Source organism: Sceloporus undulatus, chromosome 9 (assembly GCF_019175285.1).
Source record: "Sceloporus undulatus isolate JIND9_A2432 ecotype Alabama chromosome 9, SceUnd_v1.1, whole genome shotgun sequence".
In the NCBI taxonomy this organism is placed as follows: domain Eukaryota; kingdom Metazoa; phylum Chordata; class Lepidosauria; order Squamata; family Phrynosomatidae; genus Sceloporus; species Sceloporus undulatus.
In genome coordinates, this window is record NC_056530.1 from 27,174,145 (window position 1) to 27,195,993 (window position 21,849).

The 21,849-nt window shown below is 48.8% G+C and overlaps 1 protein-coding gene across 1 annotated transcript in view; it reads right to left on the reverse strand.

Annotated features, from left to right (window-relative positions):
* The window catches only part of PYGM (glycogen phosphorylase, muscle associated), a 35,178-nt gene that overhangs the window by 4,105 nt on the left and 9,224 nt on the right, over window positions 1-21,849 (reverse strand). Inside the window, exons 3-18 of the mRNA XM_042439978.1 lie at window positions 14,397-14,911; window positions 10,207-10,308; window positions 9,055-9,133; window positions 8,274-8,509; window positions 7,645-7,756; window positions 7,254-7,336; window positions 6,363-6,506; window positions 5,254-5,346; window positions 4,994-5,140; window positions 4,378-4,541; window positions 3,684-3,798; window positions 3,286-3,387; window positions 2,338-2,485; window positions 1,708-1,766; window positions 734-875; window positions 208-415 (exon numbers count right to left, since the gene is read on the reverse strand). Coding sequence (XP_042295912.1) covers window positions 208-415; window positions 734-875; window positions 1,708-1,766; window positions 2,338-2,485; window positions 3,286-3,387; window positions 3,684-3,798; window positions 4,378-4,541; window positions 4,994-5,140; window positions 5,254-5,346; window positions 6,363-6,506; window positions 7,254-7,336; window positions 7,645-7,756; window positions 8,274-8,509; window positions 9,055-9,133; window positions 10,207-10,308; window positions 14,397-14,639 — 2,177 coding nt within the window. The 5' untranslated portion in view covers window positions 14,640-14,911. The remainder of the gene's footprint in view (window positions 1-207; window positions 416-733; window positions 876-1,707; window positions 1,767-2,337; window positions 2,486-3,285; window positions 3,388-3,683; window positions 3,799-4,377; window positions 4,542-4,993; window positions 5,141-5,253; window positions 5,347-6,362; window positions 6,507-7,253; window positions 7,337-7,644; window positions 7,757-8,273; window positions 8,510-9,054; window positions 9,134-10,206; window positions 10,309-14,396; window positions 14,912-21,849) is intronic.

A 21,849-nucleotide genomic window follows, 5' to 3' on the forward strand; every position in this document is an offset into this window, starting at 1 on the left:
ATGGCCACATCGCCCGAAAAACCCACCAAAAACTATCAAGCAAGGTTGCCCTTCCCAAAAACAAACTCCTAGCTTGTCGGTTCTTCCTCATTAATAACGTTCGCCGTCTTGGCCGCAATCTTGCTTGGCCAGACACGTCTCAGTTCTCATCTGTAAAATGTTGGTGAGTTTGAGTTTGGCGCAACCACGGCCCGCACCGAGACTCACCCCTTCCTGTCCAGCTCTTCCACATCTTCCACCCGCATGCCAAAAATGAAAAAGTTCTCCTCGCCGGCTTCTTCGGCCATTTCTACGTTGGCCCCGTCCATGGTGCCGATCGTGAGCGCGCCGTTCAGCATGAACTTCATGTTCCCTGTGCCGGAGGCCTCCGTTCCTGCCGTGGAGATTTGCTCGGAGAGATCGGCAGCTGGGATCACTGAAGAAAGAGAGCGGGAAAGTAACTTATCGAGGAATGGCTCCTTCTTTGGAGGCTTTTAAACAGAGGCTGGATGACCATCGGTCGGGGATGCTTCGGTTTTGAGTTCCTGCATGGCAGAATGCTTGTGTGATAAGGATGCAGACGATGGAGTGGACGCGACTTAAATAGTAGATATGTGGCGATACATTTTTAAAGTCAATGTGTGTAAGAAAAACGAATTAAATATTTCTTTTAAAAGCGCTCTAAGTGGTGCGGTGCATAAGAGGCGAGTGTCACGCCTGGCGCACGGCGTAAAGCAACAAGCGCCCGGCTTACCTTTCTCGGCCAGGGAGACCCGGTAGTTCTCCAAGAAGATCATCTTGAGCCGATCGCTGACGACGGGGTCGTGGTTCACTATGTCTCCGATGGAAGTGATCAGCTTGATGATCATCTTAGCCATGTGGTACCCGGGGGCAGCCTTGTAGGGAAAGGAAAGAGGCATTGAAAGGCAGGCGTCTCCATGCTTAGCGATTTCTTGGTTATGCTTAGAACTCCATTTTGTGCCTCCAAGGAGCTCAAGGTGGCACCTGGTGGTCCTCCTCATCCCCATTTTAGCCTCACAATGGCCCTGCAAGGTAGGCCAGACTGATAGAGAGGGAGAGAGACTGTATCAAGGCCACTAGGTCCCCATTTCTTGGGCGAATGAGGAGCCTTCCCCTATTTTGAACCCATCTGATGGGACACAGAGCTCCTCCATCCTAAGGCAGGTGTAGATAAGGTAAGGTGTTCCTTCAAGACCTTCAAGAGAAGATGGCCAATGGGACGTTTTTGTGGAAGCCCACATCCAGGACTTGAGCATCATGGCACGATCCCAAGCAAATGGGACTCCCAGCCTGGGATCCAGAACATACTCCATACAGTGGTTCCCAATCTTTGGCCTTGTATTTGTTTTAGACTTCAGATCTCAGGAGCCCCAACCAAGTTGGGCCAACTTATGTGCTCCTGGATGGCCCTTGGGGTCTCTTCCAATGCTGGGATGCTTTGATTGTGAGTTCCTGCATGGCAGAATGGGGTTGGACTGGATGGCCCTTGGGGTCTTTTCCAACTCTAGGATTCTACGATTGGCCAACAGTCAGGAATTATGGGAGCTGAAGTCCAAAACATTTGGAGGACCAAAGGTTGGGAACCCTAGCTCTGTAGCCGTTGTGAGTATAGCCACACATAACCCCACTCAGCATCCTCATTCACAGGGAACATAACCCTCCGAACCCCGATCCCCACCCCACTCCGTGCCCCTTTCCGTGTCTCACTTTGCCTCCGATCATGACCGTCCGTGGCACAAAGTGCTTGTTTGGCTCTCTCTTGATCCCTGCGATGGGTTGGGGAGAGGACAACACAAAATGCAGAACGAAACAGAGGGAGGGAGGGAAGGAGAGAAAGAAAGAAAGTAAGACCAACTGGAACAGTGCGCTTGAAGGAGTTTGTTTCCCAGACAGACCCAACTCCCGCTATTTCAGCATCTCAGAAATCATGTTGACCATTATTACGGTTCTCCCATGGCTAACTTTTTAAAGTCTCAAAGTCTGTTGCAATTCCTGTTATTTCATGCATGCCTCCAAGTCACTTCTGACTTACGGCAACCCTAAAGCGAACCTGTTATTGGGGCTGAGAGCATGTGGCTTGCCCAAACTCACTAAGTTGGTTTCCATACCCAAGCGAGGAATCAAACCTTAATAGTCCAATGCTCAAACCGCCACAAAATTCTGGTCCAACAACATTATGATCCAGATTTTCCTCTGGGGCTGCCAGTTGCCAACCTTAACCCAAGCTTGTCAAGTATTGGTGGTAGCCCAGGACTAGCAAAATGGTTCTCCATCATAGCCAGACAAGGGAAGGATGTGCAACCAGATTAAAAGACACTGCGGACACACAACACTCACGGTTGTAAAGGGTGATGACATGGAGACAGTTGAGCAACTGCCGCTTGTACTCATGGATCCTCTTCACCTGGATGTCAAACAGCGAGTTGGGGTTGATCTTCACTCTGTACTCTTTCTCCAGGTAGGCAGCAAACTTCAGCTTGTTTTCCTGAGCAGAGGTAGAAAAAGAAGCAAAGTTGGCAGAGCAAACAGGGATTAGAACAGAGGGCATCCTTGGATTGCAAATTGGGCACCTCTGTTAGTCTGGGAATATCCGCCTGCAAAGGGACCTTGCAGCGCCTTTGAACGGCTAACTCCTGCCATCTGAGGAAGTACAGCAAGGCTACAAAAGCTTATACTTTTGCAGTATGCAAAGATCCCTTTGCATACTTACTCAGGATCTCTCTGCCACCCTCTCCTCACTCCCTCTCATTCATTCTCTGCCAGCCTTTTGCACTGCCATCCCTTCTCTCTCTGCCATCCTCCATCTCGCTCACTCATGCTGCCAAGTGCCAGCTTTTCTCTCTGCCGCTGCTCCTCTGTCTCTACCAAGTCCTTTCTCTTACACAAACACACACACATTGCCACCCCCTCTCTTCCCCATGCCATCTCCTTCTCTCTCATTCTGCTTCTGCAAACTTTTCTGCTTCTGCCTCTCCAAGTCCTTTCTCCTATATACCCCTCTGTCTTTGCAAGTCCTTCCTCTTACACATACATGCTGCCATTCTCTGTATTCCCATGCTCATTCCCTCCATGCCATCTCCTTCTCTCTCATTCACCCTCTCTGCCAGCCTTTCTCTCTGCCACCCCTGTCTCTCTCTCATTCTTTCCATCTCTCTCTGCCACCTTCCTCTTCCTCTCTTTGCCATCGGCTTCCTGCAAATTTAAAGCAATACATTTGACTACAATTGAAGACTGGTTTCATCTTGAGCAGCTGACCGCCGGTTCCGCTACATCCCTGCCCCTCACCTGCTTGACTTTTGCCACATCCCGGATGAAGCCTTCGTCTTCCACAAAGTTCAGAAGCTTCTTCAGCTGGTCCAAGTCGGAGATGTAGTCCTCACCGATGCGCTGGAAGAGGGAGAAGAAGGAAGGGAGGGAGGGAGGGAGGGAGGGAGGGAGGGAGGGAGGGAGGAAGGAAGGAAGGAAGGAAGGACGGACAAGGGGTGGATAGGAGAAAGTCACAATCAACAATACAGTCTAAATAACCTTTGTGGGTTTTGGGGGCTATGCATCCATGTTCTAGAAGAGTTTATTCCTGACATTTCACCAGCATCTGTGGGAACACTAGGATCTGTAGCCCCCCAAAAAAGTGACTTTGTTACTCAAGCATTGTTACCCATGGTTTTGCTCCAACCCAGCCTCACCTCGGCAATGATCTCCGCCAGCCCCGGGTTGCATAAAACCAGCCAACGCCGCGGGGTGATGCCGTTGGTTTTGTTCTGAAACTTGTGGGGTTCGAACTCGTAGAAGTCTTTAAATCTGGAGGAGGCCGGACGAGGAGAAGGGGAAAGGGTCGCAAGAAGAAAGAATGAAAAGAGAAGAAAAAGGAGTGATGGGAGAGAATCTGGCAGCAGAAGGAGGAGTGGGGGTAAGGGGAACAAAATGAAACATCAGAATAAGGACTGCAGTGAAAGTAGAAAAACAGGACCCCCATGAAAGTATAAAAAACACAAATTAAAAAGTACTGATTTTTTTTTTACTATGCAAACACCTCTCTAGGAATCTCTAGGTCCTCCAGGGCAACTCTGTGGTCAACATCTGCCAGACGTTGACCATAGAATTGCATTGGAGGAGCTACAAATGCATAGTTCAGCGTTCTCTCTAGGAATCTCTATAGGTCCTTCAGTGTGACTTTTGATTAAGGTTTACCATAGAGTTGGGCAGGAGGAGCTAGATATTCCTAGAGAGAGCATATTAATAAAATCCGTGAATAATCAAATCCGCAAATGTGGAAGGATGACTAATAATAATAATAATAATAATAATAATAATAATAATAATAATAATAAATGTTGGGAGAAGGGCAGAGGCTGCCTGGCAAGGGGACCAAATACCTACACGGTGGCCTTCAGGATGTCCGAATGGATCCGCGCCACTCCGTTGACAGCGTGAGACCCCACGATGCAAAGGTGGGCCATGTTGATCCGTTTGACACTGCCTTCCTCCACCATGGACATGCGACGCAAGCGGTCCAGGTCTCCTGGGAACATGGCATAGACTCTCTGTGGGGACAGAGACAGATTCCCCCATTAAAAAAAGGTCCTCCAATGCAAATCTGTGGTCAATGTCCGACAGACGCTGACCATAGAACTGGGCTGGAGGAGCTACCAATGCATAGTAGCATTTTCTCTCTAGGAATCTCTAGGTCTTTCAGTGCCACCTTTAGTTAAAGTTGACCATAGAGTTGCACTGGAAGACCTAGATATTCCTAGAGAGAACATATGAATCAAATCCGTGAATAATCAAATCCGCAAATATCAAAACCACAAATATGGAGAAATGCATGTATACTTGAATCAGAGGTTTAGCCATGTGTCGTGTAGACAGGTCATGGTGACGGTGGTGGGGGGAAACTGATATAACTGACCCATGTAGACATGCCCTAGGAAGGTTTATCCACTTCTCCCTGCATCTTTGTGCAAACCTCCCCTTCCCACAAAGGTTTTGCACTCACATCCAAGAAGCGCTGGTTGATCTCGTAAATTATTTCCAGGTGGCGGGGCAGGAGGGTCTCGAAGAGGTGGACAGGCCAGCGCTCCAGGGCTTCTGGCAGCACGGTGTGGTTGGTGTAGGCGCAAGTCCGCACAGTGACTTCCCAGGCCTAGAAGACAGGAACAGAGGAGCCGGTCTTTACCCACGAATTGCACAACCCAACGCAGGGGTTGCTCCTGCATCTCCAGCGCCGTCCATTTTTGAAACCATGCGCAGCCTCACCTTGTCCCAGTCGAGCTTCTCAACGTCCACCAAGACCCTCATGAGTTCGGGGATAGCCAAGGACGGATGGGTATCATTCAGCTGGATAGCAACCTGATATATGGTATATTTATATTATTTCCTGGACTTTATTTAATGTATATGTATTTACACATATGCATTTATGGTATATGTATTTACATCTCAGGATATGTTACGGAGTGGTTGGACCAAACCTAGCTTGCGTGGATCCAAATTTGCTCCCAAACCATAACCTCTTAACTTGTTGCAACCTACAATCCAAACCCTAGATTTGTCATCCATTTACAAACCCTGGTATGTTTAAGCCAATGATCCCCAAACTCTGGTCCTCCAAATATTTTGGACTTCATCGCCCAAAAACTTCAGCCGTCTCGGCTAACGGTCAAGGATTCTGGGAGCTGAAGTCCAAAACACCTGTAAGGCTCGAGTTTGGGAACCACTGAACTATGGCTAGTCATGATGTCCAAACCCAGAAATGTGGTTTGTTTCTTCAGCTGCCCGCTTGGGAAGAATTAATAATTCATTGCCATAATTCGAAGTCGACGGCAGTTAGCCACAACAACAAAATTCAAGAAGGTAACTTTCCCAAACTCTGTGTAGAAAGATCTTGTAGCATCTTTGAGTCTAACGGAAAGAAAGAAGTTGGCAGCATGAGCTTTCCTAGACTAAAAATGCACTGATGCAATTGAGGAAATGCACCAAATGCATCTAAGGAGGTAGACTGAAGTCTCCGAAAGCTCATGCTGCCAACTTCTTTCTTTCAGTGAGTCTCAAAGGTGCTACAAGACCTCTCTAGATACTGATTCTACAGACTAACATGGCTATATCTTTGAATTATTCCAAACTCTTAGGGAGTGAGCAAGCAGACAGCAATGGAGAAAGGAGGCAAAACATGGCAGAAAGCTCTGGGGCTCAATAGCACAATTGTTGTGGGGCTACAGAACTTGGCACATGCCCCGCGTAGACAACCCCAAAGGCCAGTCTATGACCATATTTCCATCCCAAAACAGATCCATGGAGCATGGGAGGTGGGTACCAGCCTATCTGCTGGGTCCTTTCCTTGGGCACATGCAACGGAGGTCCTTTACCTTGTCCGGAAAGGCATCGAAAGAGGTGCGGACGGGATCCCGGCTGCCGAACTTGGAGGATTTGAAGCGGCGGATGATGTCTTGAAGGGTGGCAGCCACCACAAAGTACTCTTGCTTCAGACGCAGCTCTTTTCCCTCAAAGAACTGCAGGGAGACAAAGGAGGGAGGAGGCCAGGATGATGCCCAAGGCGCCAAAAATAGAGGCCACCACCATCCCTCCCCAGCATAGCCTCCTGGAAAGGCTTTCCATGGCAGGCATTAAAGCCCAGGTTTAAAAAAGAGAACCTTTTAGACCACAGCGCCCATCACCCCCACAACAGTGGAGGGGTTCCTTTCCCTATGTTTGCACTAAGTGCAGGTTGCCAAGTAGGCAAATTTCTTGAAGGGGTGATAGCAAAAGTGGCGCTACTCTCAGTCATGCTCCAAATGGAGGACATTTTGGAACATCCTCCTGGACAGAAGGTTGACATGCAGGACATGTCCTGGAAAAGGAGGACATCTGGTCACCTTGCTTCCCCTTTCCTCTGGCCATTAAATATCCATAGCAGCACCCATTTGTTTTTGGCAACGGATGGAGCACAATAGCTAGCGCATAGCCTCTTATACCCATGGCAAACAAGACTTTCATGCATGTATCCTCAATTTGCAAATGCTTAGGTCACCAACAACAGTTTCCCAACCATTGAAAAACCATTCACATATTCCGCCAAACTTGCTGGCTGGGGATGATGGGAGTTGTGGGGCAAAGAAAGTGGAGGTTGCTGGGATAGAGAAAGTTGGTGCCATCTAGTGTTTTGCATCAAGACTTGGGACTATGATTTGAGCCTGTTCCTGGCTCCAAAGATTGAAGGTGAAGAGGAGCCAAAACAATAAGGAAAGGGGAAAACCTACATTATCATTGGGGTACAGCACACGGGAAATGTTCTCCGCCAGGTTTCTGTCCAGGACGGCTTGGATGTAGCCCCCAACATTGACTGAAACAGGAAAGAAGGATAGATACAGTTGAATTAAAACCCAGATTAGATACTTTCTCAACATGGAAGGCATCACGGCCATGTTACTGGACTGCCACACCTATCGGTTCTCCAAAAAATAATGGGAATCAGAGAAGATCTGGACCGCAGCATGATCCCCATTCCTTTATAGATACAGTCCGACCCCCAGATAGACAGGAGAGATGTCCCCAGACTTACTACAGATACAGATTCTCCTCCCTGACAATGATGGAGTTGGATCTACCATACAAGCACTGCTTAGCAAGAAGAGAATCTGGCACACTTACAGTCCTTCAGGTTGAACTCATTGGGAGCCCTGGCAGACCACAGGCGCATGGTGTTGACCGTGTTGTTGCGGTATCCGGGGACGGGTGTGTCGTAGGGCAGGGCAAGGACAACCTGCAAGACAAGAAAGGTAGGGAAATTCGTTGGCCATTGGTCCCATCTTAACACCAAATCCTGCCCCAAGGATACAGAAGGACAGAAGGAAGAACTAATGACGGCTGTGAATCCACTTTGGGCTTTAGTCCAAACTTTAAAGGAACTGAACCTGACCCTCAAAATAGGTTGAATCCTTTCGACAGCGCCTTTCGAGTTTAGAATAGAAGCCGGAGCAGATTCAACATCCGCTATTGCATCCCTGCAAGTAACCAAATCCAAAATCCCTTCGATCAACCAGACATTATCATCCCACTGGCCTTCTCTCCTCCCAGTTTTCTCTCTTTGCTTTCCATCTCTGCGTTTCCATCCTGTCTTCCCCATATTTTCCCCCTCTCATTTTTACTACAGTGCGCTTCTCCTTTGTGCATCATGTCCTTGTTCCCTACCTAGGATAGGATACGACAAGACAGTAAACTAGGACAGTGCGAAGGTGTGTCCCTGCGCTATCGGCAGCCTAGTCTAGGGTCCCGCTTACCTGCGTGTCGACCCATTTCACCCCGTCCTGGTCGTGCTGCACATGCCCATAGAAATGCACGGGGATCATGTACTCAGGACGGGCTTTCTCCCAGGGGTTGCCGTAACGCAGCCAGTCGTCCGCCTCCTCCACCTGCCAGCCGCCACAGATCTTTTGGTTGAAGATGCCAAACTCGTAGCGGATCCCATAGCCGTAGGCAGCCAAGCCCAAGGTGGCCATAGAGTCCAGGAAGCAAGCTGGAGGAAATCAGAGACAAACAGGGAAACAAGTCGTATTGGAAACAGACCAAAACAAAGGGGAAGACCAGCTATCCAAGCACAGAGCATTGGACTTTGGGGATGTCAAGCTTCAGGTCTAGTCTAGAAAATGTTTTTCAAGGTATTGAGAAGCTTCTGGCACCAAGAAACTATCAACCAACTAAATAAAAAAAACTCACCGAGCACTTCTTTCTCTTTCTTTCTCTCTCTGCTTGACCTGCCTCACACTATGCATGCCTTCGTTCCAGTCTGCACTGCAGAAGTAATACAGTTTGACACCACTTTGACTGCCATGGCTCAATGCTATGGGAGTCTGGGATCTGTAGTTTTGTGAGATATTTAACCTCCTCTGCCAGAGAGCTCTGGTGCCAGAACAAATTACACGCAGGCAAGGTCGAAGTCTTATCTTTTTCCCTATTAGTAGCTACTTGGTCATTTTAAACACTATACCTTGGACTAGATATGGGACGTATCCAAAGCAAGGGCTCTGCCACTGAATATGGCTCTGTCGCCTTTAGACTTACCTGCCAAGCGTCCCAAACCTCCGTTGCCCAAGCCAGCATCTTCTTCAATCTCTTGCAGCTCCTCCATATCCAGACCTAACTGTTAGGATGAGAAGAGGGAAGGGTAACAAAGGAAGGAATGAAGAATGGCAGAGGCAAAGTGGAGTACCATGAGTCCTCAGTTTCCGCTGAGGTTTGGTTGCAGGACCCCTCTATGGATACCAAAATCCAGGGATGCCCATTATATTCAATGGCGCAACAAAATGGTGCCCCTTATATAAAAGGGCAAAAATCATGATTAGCTTTTTGGAATACATATATTTTTCAATATATATATTCAAGTGGAGGGTTGAATCTGTGGGTGCAGAATCTGTGGATATAGAGGACCAAATGCAGTTAGTGGAGTGGTGGATGGAAGCAGAGTTTGGAACATGTCCTTTTGGATTACAGTTCCCAAGATCCACCAACCAGCATGGGAACTGTAATCCAAAAAGAAAATGTTTTCCCAGTTATTGAAAGAAGCCTCTGGCACCAGGAATTATTATCGGCCAACTATCCATCCCATCTTCACTTCTGCCTAGTAACTAAGGGTGCTTTTGCACCATACAAACAATGCACTTTGACTCCACTCCATCCTACAGAATCCTGGGATGCTTAGTTTTGCGAGGCACCAGCTGTCTAAAAAGAAGGCTGATGTTTGCACCCAAAATTAAACCCAGGTTCATCTATACCATCCAGAATACTCTGGGCTGCTCCTGGCATATTCTGGCCCCAGAGCTGCCCCTGGTTATGCCCACACTCCACAGTAACACTGGGCAGGTGTTTACACATGTGTCCCAATGTGCCACCCAGTGCCACCATTGCCGGCATGAGTTCCACCCTCAGAAATCAGACACAAGATGCCCAACATCCGTCACATGGCTGGGCACTTCATTGTGACACACAGGCTTGTGACTCAAACCAAGTGGCACAGCAGGACGCATGTGTAACGTTGCTCCAGAGTGCCCAGCAAAATCCATAGCAAATGGTGAAGTGTTAAAGGTGGATTTGGTGCCGAAGCGGCCTTTTGTCATGAAGGCAGTTCCAACTCAAATGGGGACTTTGTGTTAGATAGGTTGCAGGAAGGGCAAAGAGAAACTGGCACAGACATGCCCACCAATCCTGGTATCAAACCTGATAAGTGGCTTCATCGCAGGCATTCTGCAGGGCCAGGTTGACCATAGTGTTCTGGAGAGTTCGGCCCATGTAGAATTCCAAGGAGAGATAGTAGATACGCTGCGAGAAAGGAAAGAAAGGACAGTTTGGAAAACAACTCCAAAATGAAGGGAAGGCTATACATACATACATAAATACATACATACATATATTTGCATGGAACCATGCATGGTTGGGCATGGGTTGTCTGACGTCCAGTTTTCCACCACCTTCGACTGTCACAATTTGGCAGGGACAGTCCCAGTTTATCCTCCGTCGTCCCATTTTTAGGCTTTCCGTGGTTTGAGCGCTGGACTATGACTCCGGAGACCTGGGTTCGATTTCCGGCTCAGCCACAGAAACCCACTGGGTGACTTTGGGCAAGTCACACTCTCTCAGCCTCAGAGGAAGGCAACGGCAAACTGCTTCTGAACAAATCTTGCCAAGAAAACCCCAGGATAGGGCACCTTAGGCTCACCATAAGTCGGAAACAAAAGCACTCAACAACAACATTCCCGAAGGCTTCCAGAAACTGAAAAACCACTTTTGGGTTCAAATAACACACTAAGGCTTACTCCTGATTCCGTCACATGGAGCCATGGTAGTTAAAGTGGTATCAAACCGCATTGATTCTGCAGTGCAGACGCAACCTTAGGAATCTCAGCTCACATGGGGGGCACATACAATGTCCAGACCACACTTTCACCATCGTCAGGGTTCTCCTCTAAGTAAGCCATCCCTTACTTAGGGGTTGGCTTTCTGCTCATGCTCAGAGGCACTACTGTTTTTGGTGTCCACATTGTGCACACTTCAGGCTTTTTGCACCCTGGCGTCGCATGCACAATTTTGGCCCGTTGACCAAAGCCAACCAAGCCCTCCAGATATCCTCTTACTGGTAAAGGGCAGGAGAAAGGGGAACTGTGACAGAGGAGACAGGAGGGAGATGATGGGTTCCGCAGCTTCTCCAAAGCCCAGCATGGTCCAGGGCTTTGCCCAGTTGACCTTTCCGCGGACCAACGGAGAAAGCGCAGCCCGTCTTGGGCGCCCTTGCCAGCCGTATCCAGTGTCCGATCCCCCTCCCAAGCCCCGGATCCTGCTGACACCGGCCGATTCCGAAATTAAAAAGGCAAAAGTTCACTGCAAATGTCAGGCCGGTCTAAATTTAAAAAGAGAAAAGGGAAGCCGCCGCTATCGTTTGTCTCCTCGAAGGTGTCGCTCCGGAAAGATTTAACCGTTTGGATGATGGCATGGACAGGCAGCCATAAACGCAGTCATCCTTAGGGTGCAACAGGTCTCTTATCTGGGGATGGTGGGTTTGCAAAGCTTGGAAAAAACTGGCTGCTTTGGGTTAGGGTTAGGAATCCCCAGACAGAAGGATGCTCTGTTGGCGTGCCGCAGTTGGAAAAGTGGCTGGTGTGGACTGCAGCTCCCAGAATCCCCAGCCAGCCAAAAGGATGCTCCACTGCACTTGGGAAAATTGCTGCTTTGGATTATAGCACCCAAAATCCCCAGGAAAAAAAATCCTCTGCTGAAATTGAGGAAGAGAAGTTGGGAAAACAGCTCTTTCAGCCATGGTTAGGGGGGATTCTGGGAGCCGTAGTCCAAAACTGGCTGGTGATTTGGGGGGCCACAATCCAAAACAGCCCCTTTTTCTAAGCATCCTTCTATCTGGGGGATTCTGGGAGCTGTAGTCCGACAGTGGCTGGGGATTTGGAGAGCTGCAATCCCAAGCAGCCACCTTTTCCAAGTGTGGCGGAGCATCCTGGTCTTGCTGGCTGGGGACTCTGGGCGCTGTAGTCCAAGGCGGCCACTTTTCCAAATCCACTAGGGAAAAAAGTCACTTTCCCGTTTGTTTATTATTAGCACAGAATGCTTTTGCTTAACAATAAAAAGAGAGGTATGAGGAATCGCACCCGAGACACTTTGCGCGCAAAGAGGATGCCCTCCTGGTGCATGGGTGTGTGCCTACACAACAGTGACACACTGAGCTTCTGAATCCTACTATTGGGATGCCGGCGGCCACAAAGGCACACTTCCCAAACTCTGGTCCTCCAGATATTTTGGGATTTCAGTCCCCAGAAGCCTCAACCATCTTGGCCAATATTCTAGGACTGTTTGAAATCCAAAACACCTGGAAGGCCAGAGTTCGGGCACCACTGCTTTTCGACCCTCCAATACATTGCTTCCCTTGATCTTAGCAGCCGGTTGCTGTGTCTTTGCATCCCTGGGCATTTCCCCTTCCTTCGCACCCTCCAAAATCCCATAAACGTGGAAGGATTCCTGCAAGAAGAGGGGATCTTTTAACATTGGCCGTCCATGCCAGCTTGGAGTTGGCACTGCCACCTCCCGGCATGCACCACACGGCATCTCAAGCAAGGCTATTAATATCCATTGACCGTAGCCCTGATCTCTTTCCCTCTCCCTTCCTCCATCCTTCAATGGAGGAGAGCATTGGCAGCCTCCGTATCTGTTATTCTAGACCTTAAAAAGGCAAAGCTTCTAGTCCTCTGGAGGAACAATTTTGTCCACACTTTTGGCTGCTCATGCACCCAAACTGCAGGAAAATGTAAGTTCAATTGCTCTGCATGGGGTTTGCATCCAAATAGTTGTGTGCCTTCAAGTCGTTTCCGACTTATGGGGTTTTCTTGGCAAGTTGCTTCAAAAAGGGTTTGTGCCATGGCCATCCTCTGAGGCTGAGATGGAGTGACAGAGGGTTTCCATGCCCAAGCCACAATTCGAACCCTGGTCTCCAGCACTTGAACCACTCTAGGAAATGTAAGAGGAACTAAAAACCCCGCTGAGATTTGCTATAGAAGGTAAAGACCCAGGTAGCGTGAGATGCTTGGCCCAGAATGAAGGACCAAGAAGCCACAGATTCACAGTTTTGGAGATACCCAAAGGGCATCTAGTCCAACCTTTCTCTCAATGCAAGAATTGACGGAGGCCAGGGATGACTCTAAAGGACCATGGGCAACCTGCAAACAATGTTTATGCCTCCTCTCCATCTTCTAGGCCTTACCTTTTCAGACGCCGATGGCGTTAAAGCAAAATCATTCCTTAATGATCCCAGGTTTTCTAGAGGGCCGAGAGAGTGTGACTCAGCCAAGGGTTCCCATGACGGAGTGGAGACTCGAACTTTGGTCTCCAGAGTCAGAGACTAACAATGCTAAACATCTCTGTTGTTGTTGTGTGCCTTCGAGTCTTTTCCAACTTATGGCAACTCTAATGAAAACCTATCCTGAGGTTTTCGTGGCAAGGTTTGTCCGGAGGAGGTTTGCCATGGCCTTCCTCTGAGGCTGAGAGAGTGTGACTCAACCAAGGTCAGCCACTGGGTTTCATGGCTGGGCTGGGACTCAAACCCTGGTCTCCAGAGTCATAGTCCAACACTCAAACCGCTACAATGCTGGCCTAAACATCTCTCCAAACTACACATCCCAGAAATTGCATGGCTTTATGGCTGCAAGGTGGGAGCACTCTTAGTGGCTGGGGATGCTGGGAGATGCTACCCAGCTCTCCAATCCCCCTCCTTCCAGGGCAGCAAGCAGTAGAAGGTGATGCTTCTGATGGGGGATTCTGGACACTGTAGTCCCCAAAAGTGGTACCCAAGTGGCTTTAGGGCTGAAAGGTAGCAGCCAGCAACCCAACTCTGGAATTCTACTCCTATGGCTGCAAAGTGGCAGCAGCCTTAGTGTCTGGGGATACTGGCATGTGCAACCCAAACTTAACCCTTCCTTCCAAGGTGTTTGCTGGGGATGCTGAACTGTGCAGTGCAAATACAGCCCCCTTTGCAAGGATTTTTGCAAACCAAAGGAACCCCTCCAAATATAATTTTTTCTCCCGGTTGGACAGCGGAGTCCAAGTGCAAGGAAGCAGCAAGTAATCCTTAGTGGCTGGGGATGATGGGAGCTGCAATCCAAGCCCAAGCCCTCCTGCTGGGGATGCTGGGCAGTGCAGTGAAGACCCAGCCACCTTTCCCAAGGATTTTTGCAAACCAAATGAACTTTCTCCATATTGGACAGCAGTGTCCAAGTGCAAGGAGGCAGCAGCTGGGGATGCTGGTTTGTGCAGTGCAGACCCAGATCCTTTTCTAAGAGTTTTTGCAAACCCAAAGGAAACTTTGGCTAGCCCAGCCACCCCCAAAGTAATTCCAAAACCCCTCTTGCTCCTACCTTGGGGTCCTTCTCGTAGTAGTACTGCTGGGTGCGGATCCATCGTCCTACCAAGTGGTCCCGGACGGTGTGGGCCAGGGCAAAGTAGTAGTCCCTGGGGGTGGCCACATTGCGGTCCTTGACCAAAGTGAAGTGCAGGTGGCGATTGAAGTTCTTCTTCAGGTCGGTGACATTCTCCACTCCGGCCAAGCCTCGCACGCTGATCTGCTTCCTCTTCTCGTGGTCTGACAGCGGGCGAGACATGCTCCTAGGAAAGGGCTAGCAGATCTGACCAAGGGGCTACCAAATGAGGCCAAGGGGCTAGCAGGTTGGAGCAAAGTGTCTAGCAGATTGGACCAAAGGGCTAGTCAATTTGATCAAGGGGCTAGTTAGTTTGGCCAAGGGGCTTGCAAGTGGTGCCAGTGGGCTAGCCAATGGGGTCAAGTGGCTACCAAGTTTTTAAATCAATCTTTCCAATGTGTTTTCCCTTCTTGGCTGTGGCTGGAGTTTGCATGCATGCAGCCTGCGATCTTCTCCTCTCCGGCAAAATGCTCCTCCCCCTAAGCATCCTTTAAAGCCCCCAGGGCTATGCATTATTCATCAGGGGGAGGGGCATCCCTTTGGACACGCCCCCTCTTGGCTCCTTCGAGCCCCACCCCCTGGTCCAGGGAGGGGAGAGGAGGGTGGTTTGCCTCCTCTTCCTCCTCCTAATTAGTGCTGCATCTGCACTACAGAATTAACCCAGTTCGACACCCTTTTAAGTGCCCTGGCTCCATGCTATGGGAGCCTGAGATCTGTAGTTTGCTCTGGCACCATTGCCCTCTGCACAGAGAATGCTAAAGAACTCCGAAAACTGTGTCTTTTGATAGATGTTTTAGCTTGAGATGCATCTGCACTGCATTTGGCCCCTTTTACCTAAAGAGCAGCTCCAATTTTCTTAATGCAAAAGCATGGAGGTTTCTTGAGAAATGCAGTGTTTTCTGCCTAAACAAAGGGATTTACAGCCTCACAAAGGACTGAGGCATCCTGGATCTCAAAGAAAGGACCTCTTGGTTTTGCTAATGCAATACGCACTGGGACTGAAGTGCACCCATCCCATCGCGTCTCAGTCCCTTTGCTAGCTCCCCCTCTGTCCTAATACAGTGGTTCCCAGTTCTCCTCCATGTTGAGAAAGCCAAGGCCCCCAATTTCACTCTTTCCCAGCTTCCAAAGTTTGAGTTATGACAAGCAGGTGCCACTCAGCCACCCAAGATATCGCCCCTGCCCTCCCTCTGCCAGCAGCTAGGAAGGGTGCCCAGGAGACAGGCGCTTCTAATTTTAGGCCTCTCGGCCACAAAATGGCCAAAGAGTGTTGCATTGCTTAGTCTGGGGGGAGAGAGGTAGAAAGGAGGGCAGAAGAAGGGAGGAAGGAAGGAAGGAAGGAAGGAAGAAGAGAAAAAGGTAGGTAGGTAGAAAGGAAGGAAGGAAGAACAGAAGGAAGGGAGGAAGGCAGAAGAGAAAAAAGGAAGGACAGAAGGAAGGAAAAGAGAAGAGAGGGAGGAAGGAAGGGAAGGGAAGAAAACCCTTTTGTTAAAAACAATTCCTAGTTGAGAACTGCAGAATCTGATTTTTGGAATCCAGATCAAGAACTGCAGAAATGGATTTTTGGAATCTAGGCCAAGAACTGCAGACATCAATTTTAGGAATCCAGATCAAGGACTCCAAATCAAGAACTGCAGGAATGGATTTTAAGAATGTAAAGCAAACCAGCTCCCCAATCCCCCAGCAACACCCCAGGGCCCTCCAGCTGTGTTGGACTACAGTTCCCACTATCCTCCTTGCACCAGCTGGGAAGGAGTTGTAGCCCTGCACAGCCGAAGGGCAATGGATGTAGCTTGGAATCAAGATGGGGAAGGCTGTTGCGAAGCAGCCCTTTGGATCCAGAACGGAGCCCGAGAACCCAACAGGAATGCGAGTGTATAGGAAGGGTCGTGGCTTGTGGACACTCCTCTGCGGGAAAGAGACTTTGCTCCTTCCCTTTATACACAAACACACAACTGATCTTTAGGGACTCTGCATCCGGCTCAGAATTCAACCAGGACTTCATTCTTCCTTCATACTGAGAGCTCGGGGAAATTCTTTGGACTGCAGTTCCCAGAATCCCCCAGGGATAGGTTGAAACCATATGGCGGAACAGTGTGATCCCATTCAACTACTATGTGACTAGTTTTATTCCATTTGAGTTCCCACATGCTGCTCATTGTGCAAAGAATGCAGTGTGGCCCCACTTTAACTGCCATGGTTCCATCCTGGGATTCGTAGTTGGGTGAAGTGCTGCCGCTCTTTGGCACAGAAGGCTGAAGGCGTCGTAAAACTACAAACCCCCCTGCAGCTCTTAAAGTGGGGTCAAACTGCATTCTTGTAGATGCACCCCTAGTCCTTCTCTGTCCCATCCTTGTCATCATTGTTGTGTGCCTTCGGGTTGTTTCCAGCTTAGGGCAACCCAAAGGCAAACCTATCCCTGGGTTTTCTTGGCAAGATTTGGTCAGAAGAGGTTCGCCATTGCCTTCCCCTGAGTTTCATGGCTGAGTGGGGAATCGAACCCTGTTCTCCAAAGTCATCGTTCAAATCTCCTATTCCCCCAGACTACGTATCCCCGCCTTTTATGCTGCGTCTCCCTGCGCTTTCCCTCTAAGCCTCCCTGATCTGGATTCCTAATACTCTCCCCTCTAATTCTCTTTCCCTTGATCCTGATCCATCCGTCTATCTAATTTCACTCAGTTTCTCCCTGTAATCTTGTTACCCATCTAATCCCTCCAGACAGCGTTCCCAGGACTCTCACAACGGAGAAATGCTCTCCAATTCCAGATTTTGGGGGTCTTTTTTGGCTTGGCTTGGCTGTGTCCCACTCTCCATGTGGGACACCCAAAGAGGCATGTTACTGGTATGACCTCTGGTGCCCACTGGAAACTTTGGCACTTCCTAGCTGGTGTCTGGATGTGCATCCGTTTCCATGGACATCAGGCACTCCACTGGCTATCATTGTGAAATGGATACCCACAAATGACATCCCCAGGGTCACCCCCGTGCTGGCACCCCAAGGCTGACACAAGGCACATTGTGAAATGGGTGCCCAAAAGCCCATACGTTGTGGGTCCTGGCTACCCTTGTGAAATGGGTGCCCGTATGTTGTGGGCACTGGCTACTTCAGCCCAAGATTGTGGAAACAAGAGTTGTCCATGTGGCACCATTGCCCTTGGAGATGGACATGTGGTGTGCATGGATACGCATACACTCTTAGATGTATATTCGGGTATGCATTCAGTTTTGCAACACTGGCATCCAACATGAGGGTTGCGTCGTACAATCCGTGCATAACATGGCATGGAAAGATTTATATTGCGCAAACAGTGGCGAGGGCAGGAAGCAGGGAGGCAATGCCGACGTTGAAGAACTACCTGGTCTCAGCTCCAAGCCCAGTGCTCAAACCCCTACAACATACTGTCTTGTTGCTCCGGCTGAACTACTGATTGTCCATCTCCCAGGCATTCATGCTGTGTCTATTCTTCCTGATATATCCTAGTGTAACATTTGATACATAATATATGTTCTTATTTTATCACAACAAGGACATGCTGCAAGGAGCACCTCACTGTCTTCCCATCTGAGTTATCCTGGCAGCCTTGTGCCCATTTTACAGATGAGAAAGCAATGCCTAGAACTGTGTCTGAGGCTAACCAGCAAATCCTGGCCACCTGTAGACTGACCTCTCTGTTTTGCAAGGCCCAGGGGAACGGCTCGAAGTGCAGTTCACGGCTGAGGCCAGAAGAAATCTCTCCTGTGCCCGCCACTCAAGGCCATCAACATCCCTATAAATACAGTGACTTTCAGAGAAAGGTCATGTTACTTGGCCAGGACACCGACTGCACCGTATTTAGCACAGCGTCCTGCCACTCAAGTCGTTGAGCTCAGGACACTATTGGCACCATGGCCTACTGGGAGATGTAGTTCTGCTAGCTAGCTACTTAAACATCCCTGACAAGTTGCAGACTCCCAGCAAGTCCTGGTTCTTCCTCGTACATTCCTCCTATCGTGTGTCTACTTCAAGGAGTTTTTCCTTTTGCATTTTCATTGCAAGAGCAGTTTCATGGGGAGCCAACAGTGCAAGAGAAGGGGAGATCTTCCTCGCTGCAGGTCTTCAAGAAGAGGCTTGATCCATTGCAGATGCTGAAGATCTGGACGTTCTGACTTAAGCCAAGTGGTTGGGTTGGACTGGATGACCTTTGAGGGAACCTTCAACGTCAATATGGATTTCTATATTTTTGGCTATGGAAGGCCAACTGTAATAATGATGACGACGACAATGATGTACTGTGAGCACTGAACAGGCACAGCTGGTCACCTTATGTCTTGCAGGTGCACTCCGGTGCCCCGTTTGTGCCAACAGCACCTCGATTTAGCTGTGGCTGAGCTTGGAGTAAGGGGATTATGACACCTGTCTGCCTCAAGCTGGGCAAGGGAAGAGCTGGCCTACTCTTGACTTCTCTTTATTGGATCTAGCGAATGATTCGCCGACATCTCCATTGTCTCCGAGATAAAGGAAACACCTTGGGTTCCTCCTTGTAAGAGGACAGCTGTGGTCCCATGTGCCACGTACGGGTACTAAACATGGGAGGCCAGAACACCGTCCCTGGAAGCAGTGGGCAATTTAAAGGGCAGATATTCATTCGGGAGCCAGATGTGGATTCAGTTATATCCAGGGGCCCATTGAATTGTGGTGCCCAGAACTGGAGAGGCCTGACCAACGCAGTACTACTACTTTCCTCAGTGTCTCCACTGCCTCCTTTCTCCTGCTATAAACGCCAGGGGGGACACCCCCATTTCAAGCCCACTCCCCATCATGGGCTCTACCTATTGACGCCTGTGGTTCTTGGTCATTTTTAAACGTGACAGGATTTTTCTCCACGTTTCCTTCCTTGCACCTGCAGCGCTTTTGGATTCCCAGGGAAATTCGGAACATCCCTAGAAACCGGATCAGGAAAAGAGAAAACGAACTTGAGTGCTGCGTCGCTTCTTACCCCCAAACTGTCAGAAGATATTATGCACAATGTGCTTACTTAGCATAATCTATTACAGTCGGAGAGCTGGGTGGCCTAATTTCCCGGACAGAAGACCAAATGCGCTGAAAAGCAACCGGTGTTTGCACTTGGGATGGTCGAGCCAGACACTGAACCTCTCTGAGTCGAGGAGACACCCTCATTGCACCCAAGTGTTTAGTTTCTGGCTTGTCGCAGGTAGAGAAGGCGACAGTCCTGTTTGGTTAGCCCCTGCTTTCACACCAGGAGGTGTTTAAATTTCGGATGAGAATCCGAATCTGATGCCCGAAGCAGTTATGAGGAAAGGCAAAGATGGAATGAAATTCCTCCACGCTCTGCCAAAAGGTCAGACATAAAAGCTTAGGAGCATTGGGTGACTCAGCCCAAGGTGAAATCTGACCTGTTTTGCAGGCCAGGACATGTCTAAAAGAAATGTAGATGCTTACAAATTTCCCCAAAATTTCTGCTTTGGAGAACCAAGTCCTCCATTTGAGGAGTGAGGAGACCTAACATATACACATGACTATTTATTTGACCTCATGTATACGTTGAGGGCAGGTTTGGGGGCCAAATTTAAGGATTTTGATACGACTTGTGGATAAGTCGAGGATGAAACTTAGGGGCAAGCAACAAAGGATCACAAGGATGAAGGAAAGGAAAACGATGCCCAAGAAATTACAAAATCCCAGCAGGCAAAACTGCTGTGCTCAGCCTAAAGACTGATATTTGACTATAAGTCAACCCCAGGTACAAATCGAAGGAAGGCTTAGGAGCCAAAATTGTGGACTTTGATATGAACTATGGATAAGTCAAGGGTAAAAATTATGGCCATACAAGGAAGGATTGAAAGGATGAAGGAAAGGAGAATGAAGTCAAAGAACTTACAAAATTCCAAGAGGCAAAGCTTTGCTTGCACTAAATGCTGAATGGTTGAGAAAGTAGAGGAAGGTCAGTGCTCCAAGGACAGATTACGTTCTTGCCTTTCAAAAGATGGTTCCTTTTTAAAATACAGTATTTACACTGACCAAGGTTTTTGGGTCTGATTTTTGATCAAAATTTATGAGTTTATCTAGTAAGCCCATCCATTTTTCCAATCCTGTGCATCAGTAATATGGCAGACATGCTCAAGCATACAATAAGTACACCAAGAGGCGATGGTGGCAAGGTAGGTGCTCTCATTCCCCTTTATTGTGGCTTTTGGTTTCTTCTTTGTACGCTATCGAATGCACCCTCTGCCTATCCAGCGTTGTGCGCTGGTTTGTCCGTGAACAGATAAATATTTGGAAAGGTGGCATCTAAGCGCAGGGAAATGTGCCAGGGCTTTGTCTCTTGCCTAATTTAAATTCCAAGCCTGGCACAGAGGCAGGAAACAGTGGGAGGGACCCTTCGTACTCTGCAGGGGAGAAATGGTGGCAAGATGTACAGCCAAACAGCTTTGCCAGTCTTTCACCATAACACCCCTTCCCAACCGAGATCCAGAGGACACTAGAAAAGCAAAGAACGCAACCTCCAAACAGCAAACAAAGCTGGTGGGAAATAATAGCTCACCACTTTTTGGCAACGGTAATTCTCCCTCCTTGCTCCCTGCCTTTGAATGCCATTCCTTGGCAATTCAAATGCCATTAACAGGGGCAAAGTGATCCGAGGACAACAGGCTTAAGGCTCAGAACAGAGTGTTCTTGGTTGCAGCCCTTTTGTATTCGGATGGCGCACAATGGTACTAACTTGAGCCGAGACTCAAATATGCCACAGGTTGAGCCTCCCCTTTATACAAATAGCCTGAAGGCAATTTTATACAGGGTAATTTTTCAATAATGTTGTGCATGAAAGAAAGTTGGTGTGCATCTTAGCGGCAGAAAGCAAAGGCTTCATCATCCCAACCTCCCGTGGAAAAGGGTTTTGGGGTTTGGAATACAGTATTTTGGAATTGCGGATAAGGGGGACTGAACCTGTAGACGTTGAAATCACCCATTCCATGCAGTGGAAGAGGAAAGAACTCATATTCCCAAGGTGCCAAGCAAGAGCTCATGCTGTGGCAATGGTTACCCACCAGCATGGATTCACCACCCTTTCCTAATCTCTGGAGGAACAATCCAACAAGACACACACACAAACACACACAGCAGCCTCCCAAGGGTTATGCTAGGAACTGTGTTTTAGAAACCAATCTCACTTTGGCTCTATAGACCAAGCTACGGTTAGACAGACAGTAACTTTAAAATCCAATAATCCTTTGCAAAGCCAGTGTGCAGTTGTGGTTTTGAGCGTTGGACAACTGCGGAGACCAGGGTTCAAATCCTGGCTCCAACCCTTTGGGTGACTTTGGGCAAGTCATACTCTCTCAGCCTCAGGAGGATGCAATGGCAAACGTCCTCTGAACCAATCTTGCCCCAGGATAG